Consider the following 21,540-nt stretch of genomic DNA (forward strand, 5'->3'; position numbering starts at 1 on the left):
TGAAAAGCTCAAACCAGCTTTGGGGCATGGCAAACTGTCAGCAACCGTGTGCTCTCATTGCGAACAAGGCAAACTGCCTGCTGAGCTGGATGCAGTCATCGTAGCGGCCAGGGCAGCTGCAAGGTGGGGCACGATGAGGGGGAAAGCCTTTATCCCCCCCTCCACACCCCGCCCCACCTCAGTGCTGGTAAGACTGCGCTTGGAAATGTTGTCCGGTGTTAGGACCTGATTCAGGAGTGTTGACGAGAAACTAGAGAGGATCCGGAGAAGGGCTACAAAGAGGCTTAGAGCAGATGATCTGTAAGGGTCTGGCACTGAGAGAGCTGGACCGTGAAAAGCAGAGGCTAAGAGAAAATGGAGTTGCAGTCTGTAGCCATGTCAAAGAGTAGTTGATGGAGTCAGGTCGTTTCTGATAGCAGCGAAAGACGAGGAACAACAGCTGCAAGTGGCAGCTTGGGGATTTTGGATCGGGCGTTAGGAAAAAGGAGATCACTAGGAGGGTCACACAGCACTGGAACAGATTATCCAGAAAGGGTGTGAAGTCCCCGTTTTAAAGAGTTAGCTAGAAAGAGGCACGGGTAACCTTACCTGGTGTGGGTGATAGCCCTGGTCAAGGAGGAGGTTTATGAAGGCACCTCTAAAGATTCCTTCTGTGCTTTCAATTCTTTCTTCCTCTTCTTTGGGGACTGCATTGGCATAAAGAGCTAGTAAAATGGAAGGATGAATTTAAATGCTGGAATTGCCAGATAATTCTTTTGTTAAATAGGCACCAGTCACTGCCTTTTGAGTGCAGAGGATAGACTCAGTGGAGGAACGGCAGAACAAATCAGATTGGAAAGGACCTACGGAGGTCAAGTAGTTCAGCACCGTGTTTGAAAGACATCGCTGAGGCAGTTTTCCAGGGATGGGGGTTCCACAACCTCCTTGTGCAAACCGCTTGACCACCCTCCTGTTTTTCTGGTGTATTTGAACAGAAAACTTCATGTTTCATTTCATGGATTCATTCGATGGTGAGACTGTAAGAAAACTGGAGTTGATCACATGGGTCATCTGAGTAGAACTCTGCGTTATTTGTCCTATGACATGCTCTGAAATGGAAAAACAGAAGTATCTGAATTCTTTCAGCCTCTCCTGATACATGATGGGCTCCAACCCCTCTAACCATCTTGGTGCCGCTTTTCTAGATGAGATCCAGTATGGTGTTGTCTGCCTTGGTGCTCTTGTAGAGCACTAAGTAGAAAGAATGAGGTTTTATGGCATTTTTAAATAGAAAAGTTTTTGTTGTTTTTTTTTTAAGGCTAATAGAGTTACTTTTATGATTCTCTAAGTGCAAATTAGTGTTAGATATTTAGCTGATGATTAATGGCAAAAAACTGTAATTGACATGAAAATGCAAAGCAAGTAAAATTCACAATTTATTACAGCAAATGGACAAATAATACTGAATTAAATCAACAGATTCCCCCTACCTTCCCACCCCCTCCCACTTTCAAATCAGGCTGAATTTAAATCTTGTTGGGTTTGTAACCTTTTGTGCAACTTTTTTGAAAGAGTTGTGTGTTGAAGAAGCTGGATTTGTATAAAATGGTAAGTGCTCCCATTAAAGCCTGCTGCTAGAGCTGCAGAAATGCGCTTGCAAAGGCTCAGGAACCCCTTTGTCAGCCCTGACAAAAAGCAGCAAAATCAGAGCTAAATACAGCGTAGGCACATTTGCTGATAGAGTTACATGTGGAAATGAGGGTTAAAACTGCTAGATCCTCAGGGACAATATTGGTTTCCTGTATAAGCTTTGGGAAGTTGAATTTGTTTCGTAGATTGGCTTCCTCACGTTACCCTCAAGCGAAAAGAAAAGCGGGGGAGGGGGCAGGAAAAGCCAACCAGTGCTTTCATATTGGCGATTTTTTTTTAAAAATACTTTGGTCTCAGCATGAAAACGATTTTAAAAGGCTGTGCATAAATTATTGTGTATCCAGCCCTATCTGGTGTAGCTTTTTATTTGGTTTAATTGAAAAATGAAAATAAAAGCATTGGCAATATAACAGTGGAACATTTCAGCCTTATTAATACTGTTCAATGATGTGGAAAGCAATCACGAAGAGGGGAAGGCTTTTCTCTGCAACATTTCCATTGAAATATTTTTCTCAGCAAGAACATTTAGTACTGTACCTTAAACATTCTGACATGTCAAAGCTAATTCCTATTAAACAAAAGGCTTGATTAACCCTGGCAATTTCAGACGGACGTGTTTCTTCTTATCTTGTCAATCAGTTATCGAGCATGTCACAAAGTGCCATTCGATGTTTCTGTGCTTGCAGTACGAAGCCAGTATCCCTTGCTCAGAGTGACTCAGTGGATACAAATGCAAATGCCTCAGTTACATTAATTGCATGTGTTTGCATACACACGTGATAAGAAGCTGGAAAGTTCCTTGACTATTTCCTTACACTTATTATTATTTCTTTCTACACCCTGTTATTACCATCACTGTATGATTTGCTTTTACTACTACCTCAAACTGAAGCTTGCCTTTTTTTGGTTTTTTATTTTACTTTTTTCTTTTCTCTTGCAGATTCACGTGGAAGGTGTCCGCTGTGACAGGTGCAAGTCTGGTACGTTCGGTCTCTCTGCCAGAAACCCACTTGGCTGCAGCAGCTGCTATTGCTTTGGCCTGACTACCCAGTGCAGCGAGGCAAGGGGGCTGATCCGCGTGTGGGTGAGTAGGAAACTGCTGAGCCATGTAATGCGATAATGTTATTTCCCGCTGGCATCTTTCAGTCAGGCACTGAGAGAAAATGGTCAAACATTTAAGCAGTCATTTTCCTCTATATCCTTCAGAAGTGGAGAGAGCAGTATGTTCCATTAGACAGCCAGGGTCAAGGCATTAGAAGTAAATAAGGAGATAAGAAAACCAGAGATAGAATAGCTGACATCAAGCCATTAAAACCGGGGAAAGGGCAAGCCAGTCGCGTGGGGAAATTACGCCCTCCAATGCCTGTAACACAGCCTCTGGTGTGTGATGCACAGTTTACCTGGGTGTATTCAAGGGTTGCACGTGCCTGTTGTCCAGTATTGATTTCCCATGGTTCATTTAACCCGTCTATTTTCATTGTTTGTTTTCAATTTCAAAAAAAGATCTTACTGAAGCTCTATTTAAATCCAAGAACGGGAGAGTATCGTTCATCAGAGCAAACAAAGAGCTCTCTACCTTTTCGTGGACGAGGGCCTTGAGACCTGGGCTGGGCTGACAAATAAAGGCAGCCTGGGTGTCCCCATATACCTGTACAACGAGCACACAACTCACTTGAGGCCACTGCAGTCTGCTGCTGCTGCTCCGGTTCCTCTGGTACCTTCTGGAGGAGCTGCTTCTAACAGGAAATCACTAGTTCAGTCCCCTCGTATGGGTCAGTTCCATCTCTGCGAGGAAGGACGTCAGCCACGGAGAGAATGTCAGCCTAAAGCAAACCAGCCACAGCCCCTGACCTCTCACGCACGAGCATCGGTTGAAGGCTACTTTAGGCTGACATCTCTTTAGGCTGTGATCTCTTACTGAAGCGTTCATCTCTCCTGGTTAAATATGAACAGCACCCACTCTTCCCTCTATTGCTCCGTCCAAGAGCACCTCTTTCTTTTCCCAGTGGATGAAGCGGTGTATCATGATCTGACCCAGTTTTCCTCACTGTTTCTGTTTTGCCCATTATGTGTTGGTGGGCTGGAGATGAAAGGCCGTAAAAGACTGGCGAGTTATAAAGTTCCGTGACAGCAACAGTTCTGGAAAACTGTGCTTTCACCTTTGTGGCAGCACAAAGCAGAAACATAGTTTAAACCTCCTGATTATTTTGTGTCTCTTCATTAATTTTGTATTTATGTCATTACTAAACAAGTGTGTGTCCACGTCTCATCAGGTTTTGGTACTCTGACCTATGTCAGAATTGATTCAGGATTTTAAACTGGGTGGGACTGGGTTCTGCCAGCTGCTCATCGCTATTTCAGATACTCCCGGGTGCTTCAAATGACATTCAACATGTTTCAAGAAGCAAGTCCTGTCTCATGTGCTCTGAAACTCAAACGTCTGAAGCAGTAAACAGCAGGATACGCTTATGACAGGAACTCAGGACATCGCATCTAGGGCTGGCAGCGTTAGGAATGCTCCCATGTCTGACCAGTCTGGAGGTGCTGCTGTAAATGGAAATACCAAGATGCTTTAGGCTCTGTACAGGGCTCGGTTGATTCCTCATTACCTGATGCCTGTCTTGTGAGCAGCCCGTTGATGGGATGACTGTTAGAGAGAGGACTCTGCCTTCGTGTCCTTTGTCTTCCTCATTCTTTGGGAGAAAGCAATGTTGATGCCAGCCCTTTGCATTTGTTCACACGCTTCCTGCGATGCTCCTGTCTGCACAGGATTACTATGACTCTTATTACAATTTTTGATCTAAATTATGATTTCTGTATAATGCTGTTGAGACTCTTTCAACAAGTCTAAGAAAATTACAAGTAGCTAAGCGGCATCCTTATACTGCTCATTAAATCTGAATTTAGAATTGTGGAAGTTCTGAGCCCCCAGTCCCTGCGTGTTGCCTGGCGAACACTTAGCTTGGACTCGATGATCTTAAAGGTCTCTTCCACCCAAAATGATGCTGTGATTCTGTAAAAGGGCTCAGGCATTGTGTTCCGCAGCCCCAGTGATGTACAATAAGGGTTGGGGTGGAGTATGCTTCTTCCTAAGGTGCGTTTCTCTCAACCTGAACAGAAGCAGCCCAGGAATGAAATAGCCCCAAGAATGAAAATCACTTCAATAAAATCCATGAGATCACTTGCTGACGAAACTCCTTGCACCAGTGCTAGTACATCCTCTGCAGCCTGAGGACAAGGTGCAAAAGGCTTGAGAGGGAAATTGGTATTGCCAGTCATACCTGAAGGAGACTCTTTTGTGACAAGTTGCTCACGATGTGAAATGAAATTACGTAGAATTTTTTTGAGTTAGAATTTGAAGACTTCAAGGGGAAAACTAGAGTTCATTTTCTTCTTCTTTTGTTTGGAATATGCATAGGTGACCTTGAAGCCAGAGCAAACGGTTCTGCCGCTGGTGGATGAGAAGCTCCAGCGCAGCACTCTCTCGGGGGTTGCCTTCCAGCCTCCCGAAATAGTAGCAGATATAGACCAGGTGATGCAGGATCTTCGGGCTGAACCTGTTTACTGGAGACTTCCCGAGCAGTTTGAGGGACGAAAGGTAAATGTAAAATTCCACTGAATGCTGACGTGTGTTTGCATGTATCTGTATGTGGCAATGCCTTTTTTTCCCTTCCAGTGTGTTGTCACACCGTGGAAGGTACTTCAAAAGAAAACAAATGCCATTCCATCATTAAAAACGACTTGCTGCCTTATCATGGAAATTCATAAATGTTACATTAAAATTTTGCATTTAGATTTAAAATATAGATATTTACAGACAGTAACTTGTAATATTTTTCTATGGGACAGATTCATAAAAATGTTATTTGAAAAATTAAGCTGCATTAATTTAATATAAGTCCTTGTAACTTTTTGTGTCTCTCCATTTTAAACAACAACAACAAAAGCCAGATCTTGCTAAGTTACACAGGAGAAAATTATTTAAGTCACCCTCCTTTTGGATATTGTAATGCACCTCTGTGGCGATTTGTGTTGCACTTTTGATATTTGTTGGTTTGGCTTGAGAAAGCTCAGACACTTCTCTGGACAGTAACCTTGGGAAGCACCAAGGCACGTAGGAAGACAAAAATAGCATTTTGGTTTTAGCGTAGTATAATGACGAATTGCTGATGGGTATTTCCGAGCACAGCCCTCGTCCCCATAGTTCCACGAGGCTGGATGGCTGTTTTCTCCCACTTGCACACAGCTGCAGAGCCTGTCTAGCTTTCGCGTATGCCCGGGGATTTATTTTTAGCAAACAGAAAATGAGATTTTTTTTTGTTCTTTGTTTTACTTTGTCAGCTGGCCGCTTACGGAGGGAAACTGAAATACGCAATCTACTTTGAAGCACGAGAAGAGACGGGTTTTACTACTTACTACCCACAGGTCATCATACGAGGTGGGCCTGCCACCCGTCCCAGAATGATTGTCCGACACGTGGCTGCCCCTCTCATTGGGCAGCTGACAAGGCATGAAATAGAGATGACAGAGGTAATGTTTCCCTCTGCTTTTTCTTCTTCCCCAGAACCGAAGCACCTGGTTCTTTTTAATGCTGTTAATAATCTGGGTTTGTATTACTGTCTTTCAGCACCAATGGGAATATTATGGTGATGACCAAAGAGTCAGAAACGCCGCACCCTGGGAGTATTACCATGATGACCCAGGGATCAACAGGACGGCGTCCCAGGCGGGTTTCACCTGGAGACATTATGGAGATGACTCAAGACCAATTAGAGCTGTGTCCCGGGAAGACTTCCTGAACGTGTTGTATGATGTTCATTACATTCTGATTAAGGCTACTCATGGCAACATCATGAGGCAGAGCAGGTAACCACTTCGTGCAGCGGTCTGAAATAGTGCAGCAGTCGCAGGTAGCCTGACAGAACTCCCAGCTAGTCCCAGCAGAATTTTCATTTGTAACATTAGCTGTAAGCAGTTGCTGAGAAGAACAGAAGGAGTTAGTGTTCAGCATAGGAGAAGATGCAGGAGAGGGAAATCTTATTTGATAGAAAATTTTAAATCACAATAGGCAAACAAAACCATTGTTTTCAGGATCCTAAAACAGAAAAGACGTGTAAGCACACACATCCTGAAACAAACCCAAGTGGTTTTTGAATAAACGTCTACTCTATGAAAATGTGGTGCTGCAATTAAACATGTTAGCATGTGAAGGAATTTCCTCTTGCAAGTTAGAGCTGAGGTAAAAAGTCAAAGATGAAAGAGTACTCCTTCAGTGAAGTGCTACATAATCCAATGTATTTGGGGCAGATACATTCAACATTTTCTGTTCAGTTTATTCATTAATAAGTTAGATGATGAAATGAAGATAACACTGAATTTGAAGTGGACAACAGACAGCAAGATCAGCGGAATAGTACAAAACCCTGCTGCAGTCCAAAGGCCAACTATGAGGTTTTCCCCTTTGAAAGGAGTAGTAAATTGACCAAACAAGGAATAACTGCTTAGTTACCTCTTCTTCAAAGAGCAGTCTGTTGTTTACAGGCAAACATGATTCAGTAATGATATTCTTGTTGGGAAATACTAATAATCTGTCTGCGTGTGTAAACGAATACAGCCTGCAAGTGCACAAAATCCTTTTCTTCTGCCCAACGCTCGTAAAGCCTAAGCATCAAGTTCTGGATACTGCAATCCAAGGAAAAAATATTGAAGTGTTCAGAGGAAGACGGTGAACATCATCGCAGGTTAGAAAATATGACCTGTGAGAGGTGATGTAAAGAACCAGATGTATTTAGAAACCAGAAAGTGCCTTAAGACACATAAAATGTTGTCACAAGGAGAAAGAAAAGGATTAGTTCTCTGTTGCCATAAAGGGTAAGTCAAAAAAGAAACGAGCTTAAACTTCAGCAGGCAAGATTCACATTAGACGTGAGAAAAAAACTGGGCGTAAAGAAGTTCTTGAGTAGATTCCATGGATGATGCTGAAGTGTTTTTAATAATTGCATTCACAATATCATTTGCAAGCAATATTTATTAGCAAGGACACAAGAATAATTGGAGATAAACTCCAAAGGTCTCCTGAGGTCCTTTTTACGGTTCTGCCGTGAAAGTGATGGGCTACAATGATTTCTAGATTTCATGGTTACTAACAGGTGTGTAAGAACATGACCTTTGGAGTTGGAGGGTGAATAGTAGCGGCAGATACCACACAGCTTTGCAGAATTGTGTGACAGAAAACAGTCATCGTCATCGCTGCTATTGTCTCTATTTAAATGGTATCATTTATGAAAAGTATTGGTTTACAGAAAAGTATTCATCCAGCTTGCGCTGCCTAGATGCTAAATATTAACAACAGATGCCAAAAATGCTTTACATGGGTTTTGTTTATTTTTAGCATAGTCTGTTTAGGATGTTGTATTGCGAGCACAGGGATTTCCCATGGAAAGGGTTATGACAGTAACTCCAATGCGACGTGGAAAATTTGAGTGGTGTGTCCGTGTTTTGTGTCTGTTTCTCCCTTCCCTCTACGCACTACAGATCCTAGCTCAGCTGTGGAAGCAAAAACTGGATGCTACCTCAGCTCAAGCATCCTAAGCGAAGTTATGAAAGCAGACCCCCGGTGTCACAATGTTGTTCTGAGATGCAAATAACCGCTGGGGCTGAACTAGACCTGTGCTGTGGTGCACCATCATCTTGTCAAGCTACCCAGCAATGACCCATGTCACAGAGCAGGGGGCGACTTTCCAGTTCCAGGACAGGTTTGCAAGGTGGCACTTAAGGAAGCAAGATGTATTTTTACAGCATCGTGTTTCGGGACGTGACATCTTGTACGACAGCAGAACTTAGCAAAACGTTCCTCTGGTCTGTCTGGTGACTCTCCACCCGAAGCCGTAACCTTGCGTATAATACCGTGTGTGATTTGGGAGGTGGTCACGTTACAGCAGAGGTTTATGATACATCTCATTGTGTAGGTAACACTCATCATATGGCATCTGATAGCAGATGCTGTACTTCAAGCACATACTTGAGGAAGAAAACAAACAACAGCAATACTTTTTTTTCTTGAGTTAGCACCTTAAATGAGTTCAGAAGTTTTACTTAAGACCACAAAATAAATCCCCCCAAATGTTTTAAAAGGTTAGTAGAATATTAGCTTGCATAAGAATTGAAGGCTTTTATTAAAAATAGGCTGAGTCCCTCTGAAAGACAATATTTATGCTCAACGTTAACCGTATGTTTGAATTAAAGTCACACATAATAAAACAGCCCTGTTCTAAACTAACAGAGCTTCTTTTCCACCTGACTCCGCATAGCAGAAGAGTGTAAATCAAAGGGAACTGTGGAAGGGAGGAGGGCAATATCGTATGTGAAGGCTTTTTAATTTTTTTAAGGTTTTTAATAGTGCTTTAATTTCAGTTGCAGACTTTAAAAGCCCCAGACAAGCGATAAACTGCAGGAAAAGCATTTTAAAAATAAAGTCAAAGCAGCTGCAGCAGTTGGAACCATAAAAATAGCCAAGTTGTAGGGTTAGCAGCAGTGGTAATGTTTCTGCTTCAAAACTGCAGCGTTACTAGTGATTTAGAGATTCCTGCTCAGAATCCAAAGCCAGACGTTTTTCTCCTGTATTGTTCATTTTGTTGCCCTCATTTTCACATTCCCTGCTCTACACTGAATCACTTCTTTTATTAGATTCTGGTTTGCTTTTCAGGCAACTGGGCTGTGATAATAAATGAGTTTGAATTGGAAGTATGTTTTCAATCTGCCTGTGAATGATTTCAATGTTCCTGACACTGATCAGGCAACAGTGGCCAGACTGCTGCCTATTAGACGTGTCCCAAGAATCAGCCAAGCTGCCCTTAAGTAACATTTTCACGTGAAGAACAGGTAGCTTTGTGGTCCCAGAGTATATTATTATGTAAATACAGCTTTCTGGTAGTAAATAGGAGTGTTTTTTGCAGCACGCAGACTGTCGCCTCAGCTTCGAAGATGCTGGGGAGGCCGATTTCGTTTTGTTTTCCCATTAAACGTACAGAAATTTCAGTGTAAGCTTACATCAACATAGCAGATCAGAATGGTTTTGCCCTCTTTATTTTCAGTCTTCTGTTTTGACCTGGCTGTGTTTGCTTGGGGGTTTTTGTTCAATTTCTCCAGTCTTCAGAGAGTAAGAAGAGAGCACAAGGCTTAAGTTCCTAGATGATTTGGGGATTTTGCGCTGACCCAAGGATTTAAGAGGTATGGGTCTGGTCACCCAAGCTCAGGCATAAAAACTCTTACCTGGTGCTGCAGAGAGCGTTTGCTTCTCCTGCAGTCATCCTGACTGGGGCTTACAGGCCAACGCGCAGAAGAAGAGGCTCCGTAATCAAGGCTTGGGAGGAGATGAAGGGACAGCAAGGACAAGGAGGAGATGAGCAGTTGTGTGAGCTCCTCTGCGTTAGCCCAGTGCACGCACAGTGAGTAAACCATAGCAGCATTATCGACATTTATTCAGCTAGTTAGTCCCACATTCTTAGACATTTTCTCTTCAGCTGGCACTGCATTTGTAGCTTTGAAGTTTACACTCTCCTACTCTTTTTGCTTCTCACAGACAGTAAGAGGTTCTGGATAGCCTTAATGTAAATAAGTGACAAACCCCAGACTAAAGTAATAAGCTAAAAGAACATCATTGTGGTACATCAGGATTAAGTGTAGCTCATTAGATATTATGTTTGTCATCTTTTACGTGATGTACTGACTCTGTGGCAGGTCAGCTGGAATGGGAGTGGTTTAGAGGCGAGGATATTGTTATTAATGCAATCAAACAGATGTTTGGAATGTTAACATCAGAAACTGTACCGTGACCCACATCCCTTTCTAGCAGATGCTTCTGTACTAGGATTTCTTCTTTGCTTTAAATTATTCATGTGTCGAAATGATCCTGAGCTAAAATAAAAGGGGGGTGGGGGGTGTATTTGGCTACAGATCTTTAAATTCCTGCTAAAAACGGAAATGTCCTTGTCTTTCAGGTCTGCTCTAGAGCTTGTTAGGTTGCTTTAGTGGCTGAGGATAGATTTTATTTTATTTTTTTAAGTAGTTGCCTCATTAAAAGCTCATTCAGTGAGCAATTCTATTGCCGTACCTCTGAGAGCCATGAATTGGAACTGCATTAAGTAGTGACTTCGATTTCTTCCTGAGTCCCTCCAAAGGAAGGATGAGGTATGAGCTTTTGTTAACAGTTTGGCTGAGAAGAGATTAAAACCATGAGAGAATCAAGCAGGAGAGAGAAGTTAGTTATGTTGTTGCTTAGAAATGGAAAATGAGACTGGAGGTGGTGGTAGCTTTGTGTTTCCTTAGAAGAGGCAAAAGTGGTGCTGCTTGCCTCCTGTAGGTCATCAACCGAAGAAGGGCATTTCCTCCCATGCCAGCTGCCTGTGACCTAACTGGGTTCGAGTGAAGTGCTTGACTAATCTCATACGAGATGTTCGCTGCTCTTTTTCAGGATTTCTGAGATCTCGATGGAAGTTGCTGAAGGCGGCACTGTGTCTGGGATGACTCCTCAGGCTCACTTGATTGAGCGATGTGACTGCCCTCTGGGTTATTCTGGTTTGTCTTGTGAGGTACAGTATTAACCTGGCTTCCAGTAAAAGGCTTTATACCTTCTTTGGTGCCTTCACTAGCAAGATGTGATGAGTAATTAGCGTGTGAGTTCTGTAACTAACAACAACTCTCCCTTCATTTAATTACTTAAAATTCTAGCAGCAAGCACTCTAAACGTAACCATGCAGAATTCTAAAATGCTCTTTTCTAAAGGCTTTCCAGATTCTTAAGTTTGCCTTGTTTGACGTTTTAATAGCTGTATGAATGAGTGAAATATTTTGTTTTGAAAAAAGCTAAACAGCATTTCGGTTTTGATTTCTTAAATGTTTGTATTACACTGAATAACTCAAATAACAAGAAAATTTAAAAAGATAAATAATTTCAAAAGCGAGACTTGAAATAGACCATTCTGAACAGGTGGTCAGAAAGGTAGTTGGTACTTGAGAACCTGTAGATTCCTCACGTGGATCTTTCCTCTCGATGCTGTTCCAAGAGCAAGCCTTTGTGGACCAACACGACCAGGATGCAGTTGGTCTGTTTGCTTTCATTTTACGTGCTTGACTGCCCAAAATTGCACTGCAAGTGCATTAAAAATGTAGATGACAACCATGCCGTAGCACGTTTGTGCTCCACGAAAGAAGCTTTATGGAAGATGTTTCCAAAGCTTTAGAAAATGTCCACTGCACACGTTCAAACTCTCAGTTTGATGAATGCTTATAATTTCTCCAAGTGGGTCGATGGAAATACATTGAAAAGGGCCGCGGAGTTCTGGCAGGTGTCTTTCTATTTTATTCCCCCACCATTAGTCTTCTTCGGACACTGGACTCATGTGAGATGACCTCGCTTAGTCGCTAAACAGCAGCTTGCTGCCTCTCAAATTTCAGTGACGATGATAGTGATGGTAGCCTCCTGTGACAGTGACGGAGCTGCCTGTAGAGAGGAGCAGAAATTCTGGAACGCGGTTCAAATAGGGTGTTTTCCTTTATCCTTAGAAGCAGTTGAATCACTATGTCTTAAAATAAAACAAAATGGATCTGATACTAATGGAAACTTTTGTCCTGAACCGTTGGAGTTTGGTAAATTTCTGACTCATTCAACACTGGGAGAAAGGTGTTGGTCAACTAAGAGAGAGCTCGGTGCTGCTTACATACCTGCATTTTATTTCTATTTTTACTAACGCAAATATTCTCATGCCGCAGGTGGTGTGTCTCAAAAGCACCCAGGTTTTATAGAGAATCAGCTGACTTCTCTGCTTGTGTAAAATGCAGCTTATGATAGGTCCCAGAGGAAGCCTTTAAGACGTGGCACGTTAACTGCTGAACAGGAGTTAATATGTTGGACTGTGCTCCTGGTGATGAGGTTGGCGGTTCTTCTGTGTGCAAAACACCACGTTTTCATTCGTGAGCAGCTCTAGCGATTCCAGACGCCTTTGCTGCAATTGCAAGGTGCAGGTAGCGAGGGAACAACACCTTGAGTGTTCTGCAGATCCCTCAGACATCCTCACCGAGTGGGATCTTGGAAAGGCCTCCTTCCCCCAAGCCAGCGGAGGGAGAAAATTTGGAGTGAGTAAAGGAAGGGCAAGATGCCTTGTTCTCTGCGAGAACCCTGCTCCCTTCTGATATTACACAGGACTGTGCTCTGCAGCAAACGAGGCAGGAGGAGCGGGGAGTTGGGAGCAAAAGCATGCAAGGAAGTGAATGCAGTCATCTTCTTTGCACACTGTTTTGGAGAGACCATACCCCTGATTGAGTGTAAATACTCCAGTGAGAAATTAATGGCTCCAGCGTTTGCTCGGAAGTACAGTTTTTTTAACAATTACTGTAACGAATGGCATTTTCGAAGGAAAATATATGATAATGTAGTTGGAATGGTTTTTTAATTCACACCCACCAGGGGCTGGAATAAATGTCTCGGTTGCCACCTTCATACTTTGTGCTTAGTTGTACAATTTTCCCCTACTCATAATTTTGTTTAGTGTGCGCTGTGAAGGTTATGGTGTGTTCTGCGAAGGTTTCCTTAATTTTAGCAGGGGGAAAAGGCATCTGGTCCCCCAGCATTGTTTTACAGGGTATATGTCTCTGTTCCGCGCTATATCTCGTAATTGCACTGTGAGGACTCTGTGCACAGCAGTTTTTACTACAGGTGGCATTAATTTTTTTTTTTTTAAATCCGGTAGCAGGCTGAAAGAGCTACTTCTGGAAAACTTCCCAACTAGTACTGAAAAGTGTCGTCTGCTTCACCTTTTGCCTGTGTCCCATTTCGTCTCAGAAGTGCTTAGGTCAAAAGAGATGGGAAGAGTGTTGATAGCATAGCAGAATAAACAGGGGTTAGTTTCGTTTGGGGTGTACCACGTAGTTACACCCCAGTCCTAAAGTCACTTAGAACTTGTAAAGCTGTGCTTTGTAGCGTGTTTGGACAAGGACGCTTGTGGGGACGGGGAAGGAGGAAAAAATTAAGGAATTATAGCAAGAAACAAAATTTCTTTCATTTGAGATTATTTATCTAAATTGGAATTCTTTGCAAACCATGAAAAAGGAGATAGACTGTTTCTATGCTTCAGAGATCTTAATGTAGTCCAAGTCAAAATAAAAAGGGAGAAGCAGAAGTGAGTTAGATTACTTTCCTTGTGAATCTGAGTAAAATAATTGTGTTTATGCCTTTCCCCTCACTTAGACTGCTGGCAGTTCTGGCAGTGATGATCAGACTGTCAGAGCGGTGCAGTGTGGATAGAATCCAGCACGTCAGCTAATGCCTGACCGAAGGATCCTGCTTTTGATCAGGAAAAGTCACTTCAGATTCTATTTTGGTTTCTTTTTGCATCCGTTTTATTGCTGTGTGAGAAGTGTGCCGTTCCCATTCTTTGCAAAAAGCAGAAATTGTGGTCAGCCGTCACACGCGACCTCGCCAGACGGGCTTCGCTGGCTCCTGGCAGCACTAGGCAGGGGAGGTTACACGCGGAACGTGCGACTTGTCCCTATGCACTTACCCCAACGGCCTGAACTGGCCAGCCGGTCCGTTGGTATTTTTATTCTGCCATAGCTGTGCGCTTTCTGCGAGCTATGTAGACACTTCCACACGTTTGCTTAATAAGCCTGAAATAAAGACCAAGTGCTTGATTTTGCATGTGTCAGCTTGGCTAGTGATTTTGGGGTTACTCCCGGAGTTTAATCGCCAGGCTGGGATTCGAGGTGGCTTAGTGACAGATAAACTTGATTTGGGGCTGATAGTCCAAGACATGGGAAGCCCTTTAATATTTTGAATTCTGTACTTTTATGGTCTTTAAATTACATAGCTATAAATAATGCAGCCCTACAGCCGTTTTCTTGATTATTACCATTCGGGTTTTGCTTGTTATCCGTCAGGCAGTACGTAGGCAGATGTTAGCTTGTCAAACCTGAAAAACTCACTGAGGGCGAAAGAAACAGAATCATCATGCTTGCTCTCCACAGTCCAGGCACAAAATTTATTTTGAAAACAAACCTGGTTCTTAAGAAATGAAAGGAACGCTGGTTGATGCACAGTGAGGTGTTCTGCATCTGAACCAAAGGTCTCTCCAGCTGTAATGTGAAAAGCCTGGTGCCAGTGGAGGGCTCGAGGGATTTTTTTTTTTTAGCGATGTTTCCAATTAGGGCTGCCTCTTGCTATCTGTAAAGTGCTGTATATTGTTTGTAACGCAGCTGGAAGCCTGTCAGGTTCTTTTCATAACTTGTAAAAATGGGAATCGGAAAGATGAGCTTGCAGCGCTCCCCATACCCAGTCCGCTCTGTAATGATCTCTTCTCTTCTGCATCTCTCTCATCACAGTCGTGCTCTCCAGGATTTTACAGGCTTCCACCTCCACCTGCGGGAAGGACGCCTGCTCAGCCCTTGGGCGCCTGCGTTGTGTGTCAGTGCCACGGACACAGTGCCATGTGTGACCCTGAAACATCGATTTGTCAGGTCTCACATTTCTGAACTTGTGCAATGGGTTGATCTTAATGCAGAGCTCCTAAGCTGTGCAACCGCTCTGAAAAAGAGAGGGGAATATTATCATCCAGTTTTGCTCAGATAGCTAAAGTGTCAAAGTTCAAGGAGGAGTCGTAAGAGCAAACCATCTACCTTTAAAGTTGACTGTTCTGATTTTCCCGAGTTCAGAGGATGCTGTGCCTTTTTTCCTCTGAATTACTATTTGTGTAAGAAGAAAAATGAGATACCTGCAAACTAAAGAGGGAGCGTGTACCATGTGTTGTGCCATAAACGCAACACTGCTCCTATAGGTATAACACACATGTCTTCATCCACTGAGGTTGAATTTTAATTATTTCTCCTGCTTCAATGACTGGAACAAAGGGTGGAAGGAAGGGTGAATGGGATAAGAAATTCTGTGGGGCGTATCTGGTTGGAGGTCTCCATTCCTTCTCCTTGTGAACCCACGTATAGCCCAGCAGGCACTGGCTAGATGCTGCAAGCAAGCAGCCCCACGGTGAATTATTTTGGGGAGAAATGATGAATCAAAATCAGTTTGAATCCCTGAGGCTGCTAATGTGTTGTCTGCTCTCGAATTATCAAACCCAGCTTTCCTTCTGTCCCTTCCTCTGCAGAACTGTCAGCACAATACTGCTGGTCCCCGCTGTGAGAGATGTGCGCTGGGATTTTATGGCACTGTCCAAGGCTCTCCGGGTGACTGTCGGCCCTGTGCCTGTCCCCTCTCCAGTCCTAGTAACAAGTAAGCAAGCAAGCTCGTGGTGCAGAGTTACTTTTCCAGCAAGCGAGTTCTTTGTTTTGGGCTCTCTGTGTCCTTTCTCGGATGGCTACAGAACTGCCTCGTGTAAGCTATGCTAAAAAGCTGTACTTCTGCTAATTGATCTTCCTTTAAAAGTCCAAAATGGCTCCCTTGCTAATTTGTGATGAATAAATTAATAAGTGCTAGAAAATGCAACGCTCCACAGGTAATGAATGTGTGTTATAAAGGTATTCCCACAAATGAAGCTAGAGCACAGCTCAAGTACAATATAGCCACGAGGGAGCTGTAAAAAGTCTGGTGCTCATATATTATGCTGGTATAAATGTGTTACAGTGCCTTTCTTGCTCCACTGTGGAATTTATTGATTCCTTATTTAATGTTACATGAGTTTTAGGCAATTTGTGAAAGATAGAATAATTTTAAAGCAATATAGTTATTGCAGCATAAATTTTATTGGTTGCTTTATGCTAATGAGCATCCTTGCCAGGATGTCTCCGCGTGTGTTCCCACCAGATGATACTTTAGCACTGGAGATTTGTTTGTTGTTCTGCTGAGAAGCCTTTAACAATATTTGGAATCACACGGTAGTACTGCTCTGAAAAGGCTGGTGTTTCCTGGTCTGATTTCTGGACAGGCCTGGGTGGGACAGACCCATTCCATAAAACCACAGAAATCCGGTGGAAAATGAGGGTATCCCGCCTTGGATTAGTGTGTGTTGTGCAGCTTGGTGAAAGCTCTTCAAGATACTAATAAAGGGGAAAAAAATCTACCTAGCTGCAGCTATTGTGTGGTATTTGCATAATCTTAATCTGCGTGAAATGCAGGTAGCTAATGAGCTATCTCGTTAGCTTGTTACGTTATGACTGGCATGATAATATTTGTGAATTAGTGTAGGGCAATCGGTTTTATTTATGAAATGCTACAGAACTCCACTAAGGTTTTAAATGGTGTTCCCGTACTCCCGCACAATCAGCAGTCAGCTTCAAACACGATGAGCTGGAAAAAAAGAACAGAGAGAATAAGTTGTTCCTGGGGCTGCGGGTCTATTTTTATAGAGCTGAAAATGTGTTGGATAATGAGTTTGTGAGTAATAGATCAATTTGTTTACGGTTTTTTGCAAAGGTGTAATTTTATATACTCATTCAAGCACTGTTGATTTAGTGCGTTATAAGCAAGTCGGATGCTGACTGTACAGTGCTGAGAAGGAGCTCTGGGCTCACCGCTGGCCACCTCTGTGCTATTCCATTCTTCTACAAAGAACCGGGAGAATTTTACGTTATTGCACCATTTTAAGATTTAGTTGTCTTTCTTCACCCCTCCCGACCCTTTTTGTTTGTTTTCCCTGTCTGTGCGGGCACTTAATGCACTAATATTCCAGCAACGTGCTACGTCACGCAGTGCCCGTGGGTGCGTGCTGCAGCCACTAGTTATCCATCTGTGTTGTGGCTTAGTAAAAATAATCTAGTGTTTTCTGTGATGAAAATAACATCCCCCCCCTGATCGCGAAGAGAGTAGCTTTTAGGGTTTTTATCTCTGTAGGGCAGCCTCTTCTCTTCAGTACGTCCTTGAGAAGACCACCCGATGCTGCCTTTTTGGAAGATTCCACATGACTATGACTTTGGTTCCTTTCTGCCTCTGTGTGTCTTACCTCTGAGTAAACTCTTCCCAGCTTACCTCCTTTTATTCCAACTAAAATTAAATCAGACTGGAAAGGCCGGATGTCTGTTAGCACAGCTGCTTAGTCTCTCGTTTCACGTCCTTCCCATTACTGCCTTTTCTCCATCACTGTGTGTGATGGCACCGCTCAGTCACGCAAGGCTGCAGCATGGCCGTTGCTGTGGCTCCATCCCCTCTGACACGACCCTCGTTGATTCTGCCCTTCCAGATTCTGCCCGTATCACAGCAAGGCATCCACAAAATTCTTAATAGGAAGGAGGGATCTCCCACAGGTATTTATAGCTAGATAAGAAAATGCTGCTGTTCACATTAAGAGTAGAGCCCTTCTGCACAGCCAGCTAGAGTGACTCGATGCAATAGAGGGGAAAAGGGTTTTATGCGGTGGTTTTTTTTTTTTTTTTTAGTTTTAGCCCTTCTTGTGTTGCGGAAGGAGCCAGCGATTACCGGTGTACTGCGTGCCCACCCGGATATGAAGGCCAGTACTGTGAAAGGTAGGATGGGTGGGAAAGGAGGGAAGAGAGACAATGGGAGGTGGGCGAACCGTGGAGGAGAGCAATGTCCTTCACCACTACAAACCTGTACTGACTAATGTTTAAATACATGCCTTTGGATAAGTTATTTCCTCTTTATGTGTTGTTAAAACTCAGCCATAATAGGCAATTTTTATGTACACCCACCATAAACTGATAGTCAGTCTTATCACAGATATTGTCCTACTCACAATGCCTGATTTGGGGTTTGTTGTTTTTTTCCCCTGTGGGTCTCAGAACTTAAGCCAAAATATATGAAATTTATCTGAAAAAAAAAAAAAAAAAAAGAGTGTGTCTTGATGTCACTCACACCCTTTGTTCCAGTGACTGTTGTGTCCTCATGGGTGCTGACTGTGAAAGACATTTCCATATAAACAGATTAATGACCAAATTGCAAATTAATAAGCTGAACAACAGCTGTTGTCCCATTGGTGGCAACGCTCTGGGATTAAGATGATCAAAACTAGTGAGTGGCTGCTATGAGATTTCACTTCTAATGCAAAACACAAGTGGTTAGTGGGGGAAAAAAGGGCTATAGACCAAACATTGCTCGTGTAGGAACTTCTTTGTCATGTTACAATAGAAGTTTAACTGAAAACTGATAGGAGAGCGGAATCGCTTTTGCATACTCCTTCCACCCAGACTGTTCCGTGTCCTGATGAAAAGTTATTATCCGTTTGTCGGACAGTTTGCAACGCTTCTCCCTCTACTAACGGACTCTGAGTCATAAAGCAGCAAAGGTCTTTTTTAATGGTTCATGAATGAGTGTTCGTAATCATTTTGCTTACAATGTTGCCAAGCGTTCGATGCTGTGCACTGCGTGTCTCGGTTGGCCAAACCTGGTTTTGTATCTGCAACGTCTAGGTGTTCTTCTGGCTACACGGGAAACCCCCAAACTCCAGGAGGCTCCTGCCAGGAATGTGAGTGTGATCCATACGGTTCCCTGCCTGTCCCCTGTGACCCCGTGACTGGACAGTGCACGTGCAGGCCTGGATTCACGGGGTGGAAGTGTGCTGGCTGTGAACATCGGCACGCGCGTGATGGCATGAAATGCATTTGTACGTATAGCACCGTAATTCTGGAGAGCTTGTCATGGTGTTTGTCATGTTACAGAAATTCAACCCTGCTTATGCAACAGTCAGTTGTGCTGGTTTCTTTGAAAATAGTTGCAGGTTTCTTACTGCATGGCTGTTCTGGTCCATTTTTTCCCACGAGTGTGAGATGGTAAGAAAACTCTCGATACTTTTTAATATGCTCACTGAAAATCGACCACAAAGCTTCAAAGGATTTTTTTTTTTTTTGTGGGCTTGTGAAGCCTGGAGCTTTGCTAAAGGTTGTCACTGCTGCTATTACAATATTTACTACTAGTGAATTTTTTAGTGTTGTCTTAAATGTTTAACCAGCAATTGCAGTGCTCTGTCCCATGAGTTTTTACCAAGGTTTGCTTGGTCATGTTGGTTATAAATCACCCATCGGAACTTAAAAGACGTAAGGAAGGACAGTACAATGTGTCCAGGAAGGAAGGACTTCCTTTGATTAAAACAGAAAGCGAGTAGCCGAACCCTCCAAGCTGCATTTGACGCTACTGGCATCTTTGCCCTCCCTTCGGTTTTGATATGTGCCAACTGTCTTGTCTTTCATTATCGTTTGGAATTTTTTTCCATGAAATTGGATAGGGTTGGTTTTGAGCCCACGATCTTCTTTCCCCTCATAGTGTATGCTTATGTCTTGTCAAAAAAAAGGAAATCAGAACCCTGATTTTCATTTTTTTCCTGATTTTCAGGAAATCCTGCCTGAAATAAGGCATTTTCCTCTTCTCCTCTTCTCAGCTGAGTTAGGGGGATTTTATTATGATTTTTTTTCCTCTCGAGACCATCGTTGTTCATTTTAAATTATAATACAGATAGAGGGACCCAGTATGTCCGCAGTATATCATATTTCTTAATCTGTGCATCTTTAAATACATCAGCAAGGCACAACAAAATGGTTTTAATGTTTTCCCTGGTTTTTATCAGTTGTAGGGCTGTAATTGGAACTTTTTCAGTTTGGGTTTGTTTTTTTTTTTTTTTGTGAGGGACATGTTATATCAAGGCAAGTAGATACCAAAAAAAAGGCTCCTCTTATTTTTTCGGAATGCGTTCAGTCTTTACCTCTGTACCCAGAGGTGTACAGCTCTAACAGCAAAATCAGCTAGTTGTTATATCAAGGCAAGTAGATACCAAAAAAAAGGCTCCTCTTATTTTTTCGGAATGCGTTCAGTCTTTACCTCTGTACCCAGAGGTGTACAGCTCTAACAGCAAAATCAGCTAGTACAGCTCAGTTAGATTGCAAACAGTTTAAAAATTATTGGAAAAATAATAAAAGAGAAGAAGTGCTAAAAACAGCTGAAGGCCAAGAATGAAATGTGTGGCTGCTTGGCGGGGCTGAAGAGGAAGACACGAGGCATGTCGTCTCAAGGATGCACAGCACAGAATGTTGTTTTGACTCAACTGAATGGTTGTGATCAGCTCTGCGAGTGATCAGGACTCAGCGGAACTGCGCTTCCACACGCGGCTGTTGAGTTCAGTGCTTTTGCCTTGCTCCTGATTCGCAGGTACAGCCCTTCTTTGAAAATGAAGAGAGACCTTACTGGGAATACAGACATAAACACTGTATTTCCCTGTTATTAATAACGTGCCATTGGTTCATTGACGGAAAGCTTCATGTGCTTAAGGGAAGCAGATCTCATGCCCTGCAGTGTGATGAAGTTTAGAACTTAATCCTGAACTATCCTGTATCTCAAAGCTCAAGTTTAAACTTTCACGTTGTACTGTAAATTTTAAACTCAATTTTAAACTAAAGAATGAACGCAAATAGAGTAAGTAGCTGTTTCACTGGGATAACTGCTCCTTGGATTCCGTTTTGCGTTAGGGAGAGTTGTAATCACAAGCGAAGTCTGGAAGTGTTACAGCTACACGATTTTAAAATAAGGACTGTGGTTTCCGGAGTGGCTCCTAAATGAAAATGACTTAATAAAACATTAACATCCTGAACACTGGCTGGATGGCCGGGCCCGGAGAGTGGTGGGGAATGGAGTCCAATCCAGCTGGTGGCCAGTCACCCATGGTGTCCTCCAGGGCTCAGTATTGGGGCCTGTCCTCTTCTACGTCTGTGTCAATGGTCTGGATGTGGGGATCGAGGGCACCCTCAGCAAGTTCGCAGATGACACCAAGTTGGGTGAGTGTGTTGATCTGCTTGAAAGTTGGGAGGCTCCACAGTGGAACCTGCACAGGCTGAGCTGATGGGCTGAGATCAACTGTAGAAAGTTCAGTAAGACTAAGTGCCAGGTCCTGCGCTTGGGCAGGAGGACCAGGGCAGGGATCATCTCCCTGTACTGGGAGCACTGGTGAGGACAAACCTTGATCACTGTGTG

At 43.1% G+C, this 21,540-nt stretch overlaps 1 protein-coding gene across 1 annotated transcript in view; it reads left to right on the top strand.

Annotated features, from left to right (window-relative positions):
* LAMA2 (laminin, alpha 2) overlaps nt 1-21,540 on the top strand; it is a gene marked incomplete at both ends in the record, with an annotated part of 120,064 nt that overhangs the window by 11,222 nt on the left and 87,302 nt on the right. The window contains 9 exon segments of the mRNA XM_010137681.1: nt 2,570-2,713; nt 5,048-5,227; nt 5,971-6,159; nt 6,356-6,495; nt 11,102-11,219; nt 15,003-15,137; nt 15,779-15,903; nt 18,003-18,089; nt 18,993-19,186. Coding sequence (XP_010135983.1) covers nt 2,570-2,713; nt 5,048-5,227; nt 5,971-6,159; nt 6,356-6,495; nt 11,102-11,219; nt 15,003-15,137; nt 15,779-15,903; nt 18,003-18,089; nt 18,993-19,186 — 1,312 coding nt within the window.

Source organism: Buceros rhinoceros, unplaced genomic scaffold (assembly GCF_000710305.1).
Source record: "Buceros rhinoceros silvestris isolate BGI_N320 unplaced genomic scaffold, ASM71030v1 scaffold17866, whole genome shotgun sequence".
In the NCBI taxonomy this organism is placed as follows: domain Eukaryota; kingdom Metazoa; phylum Chordata; class Aves; order Bucerotiformes; family Bucerotidae; genus Buceros; species Buceros rhinoceros.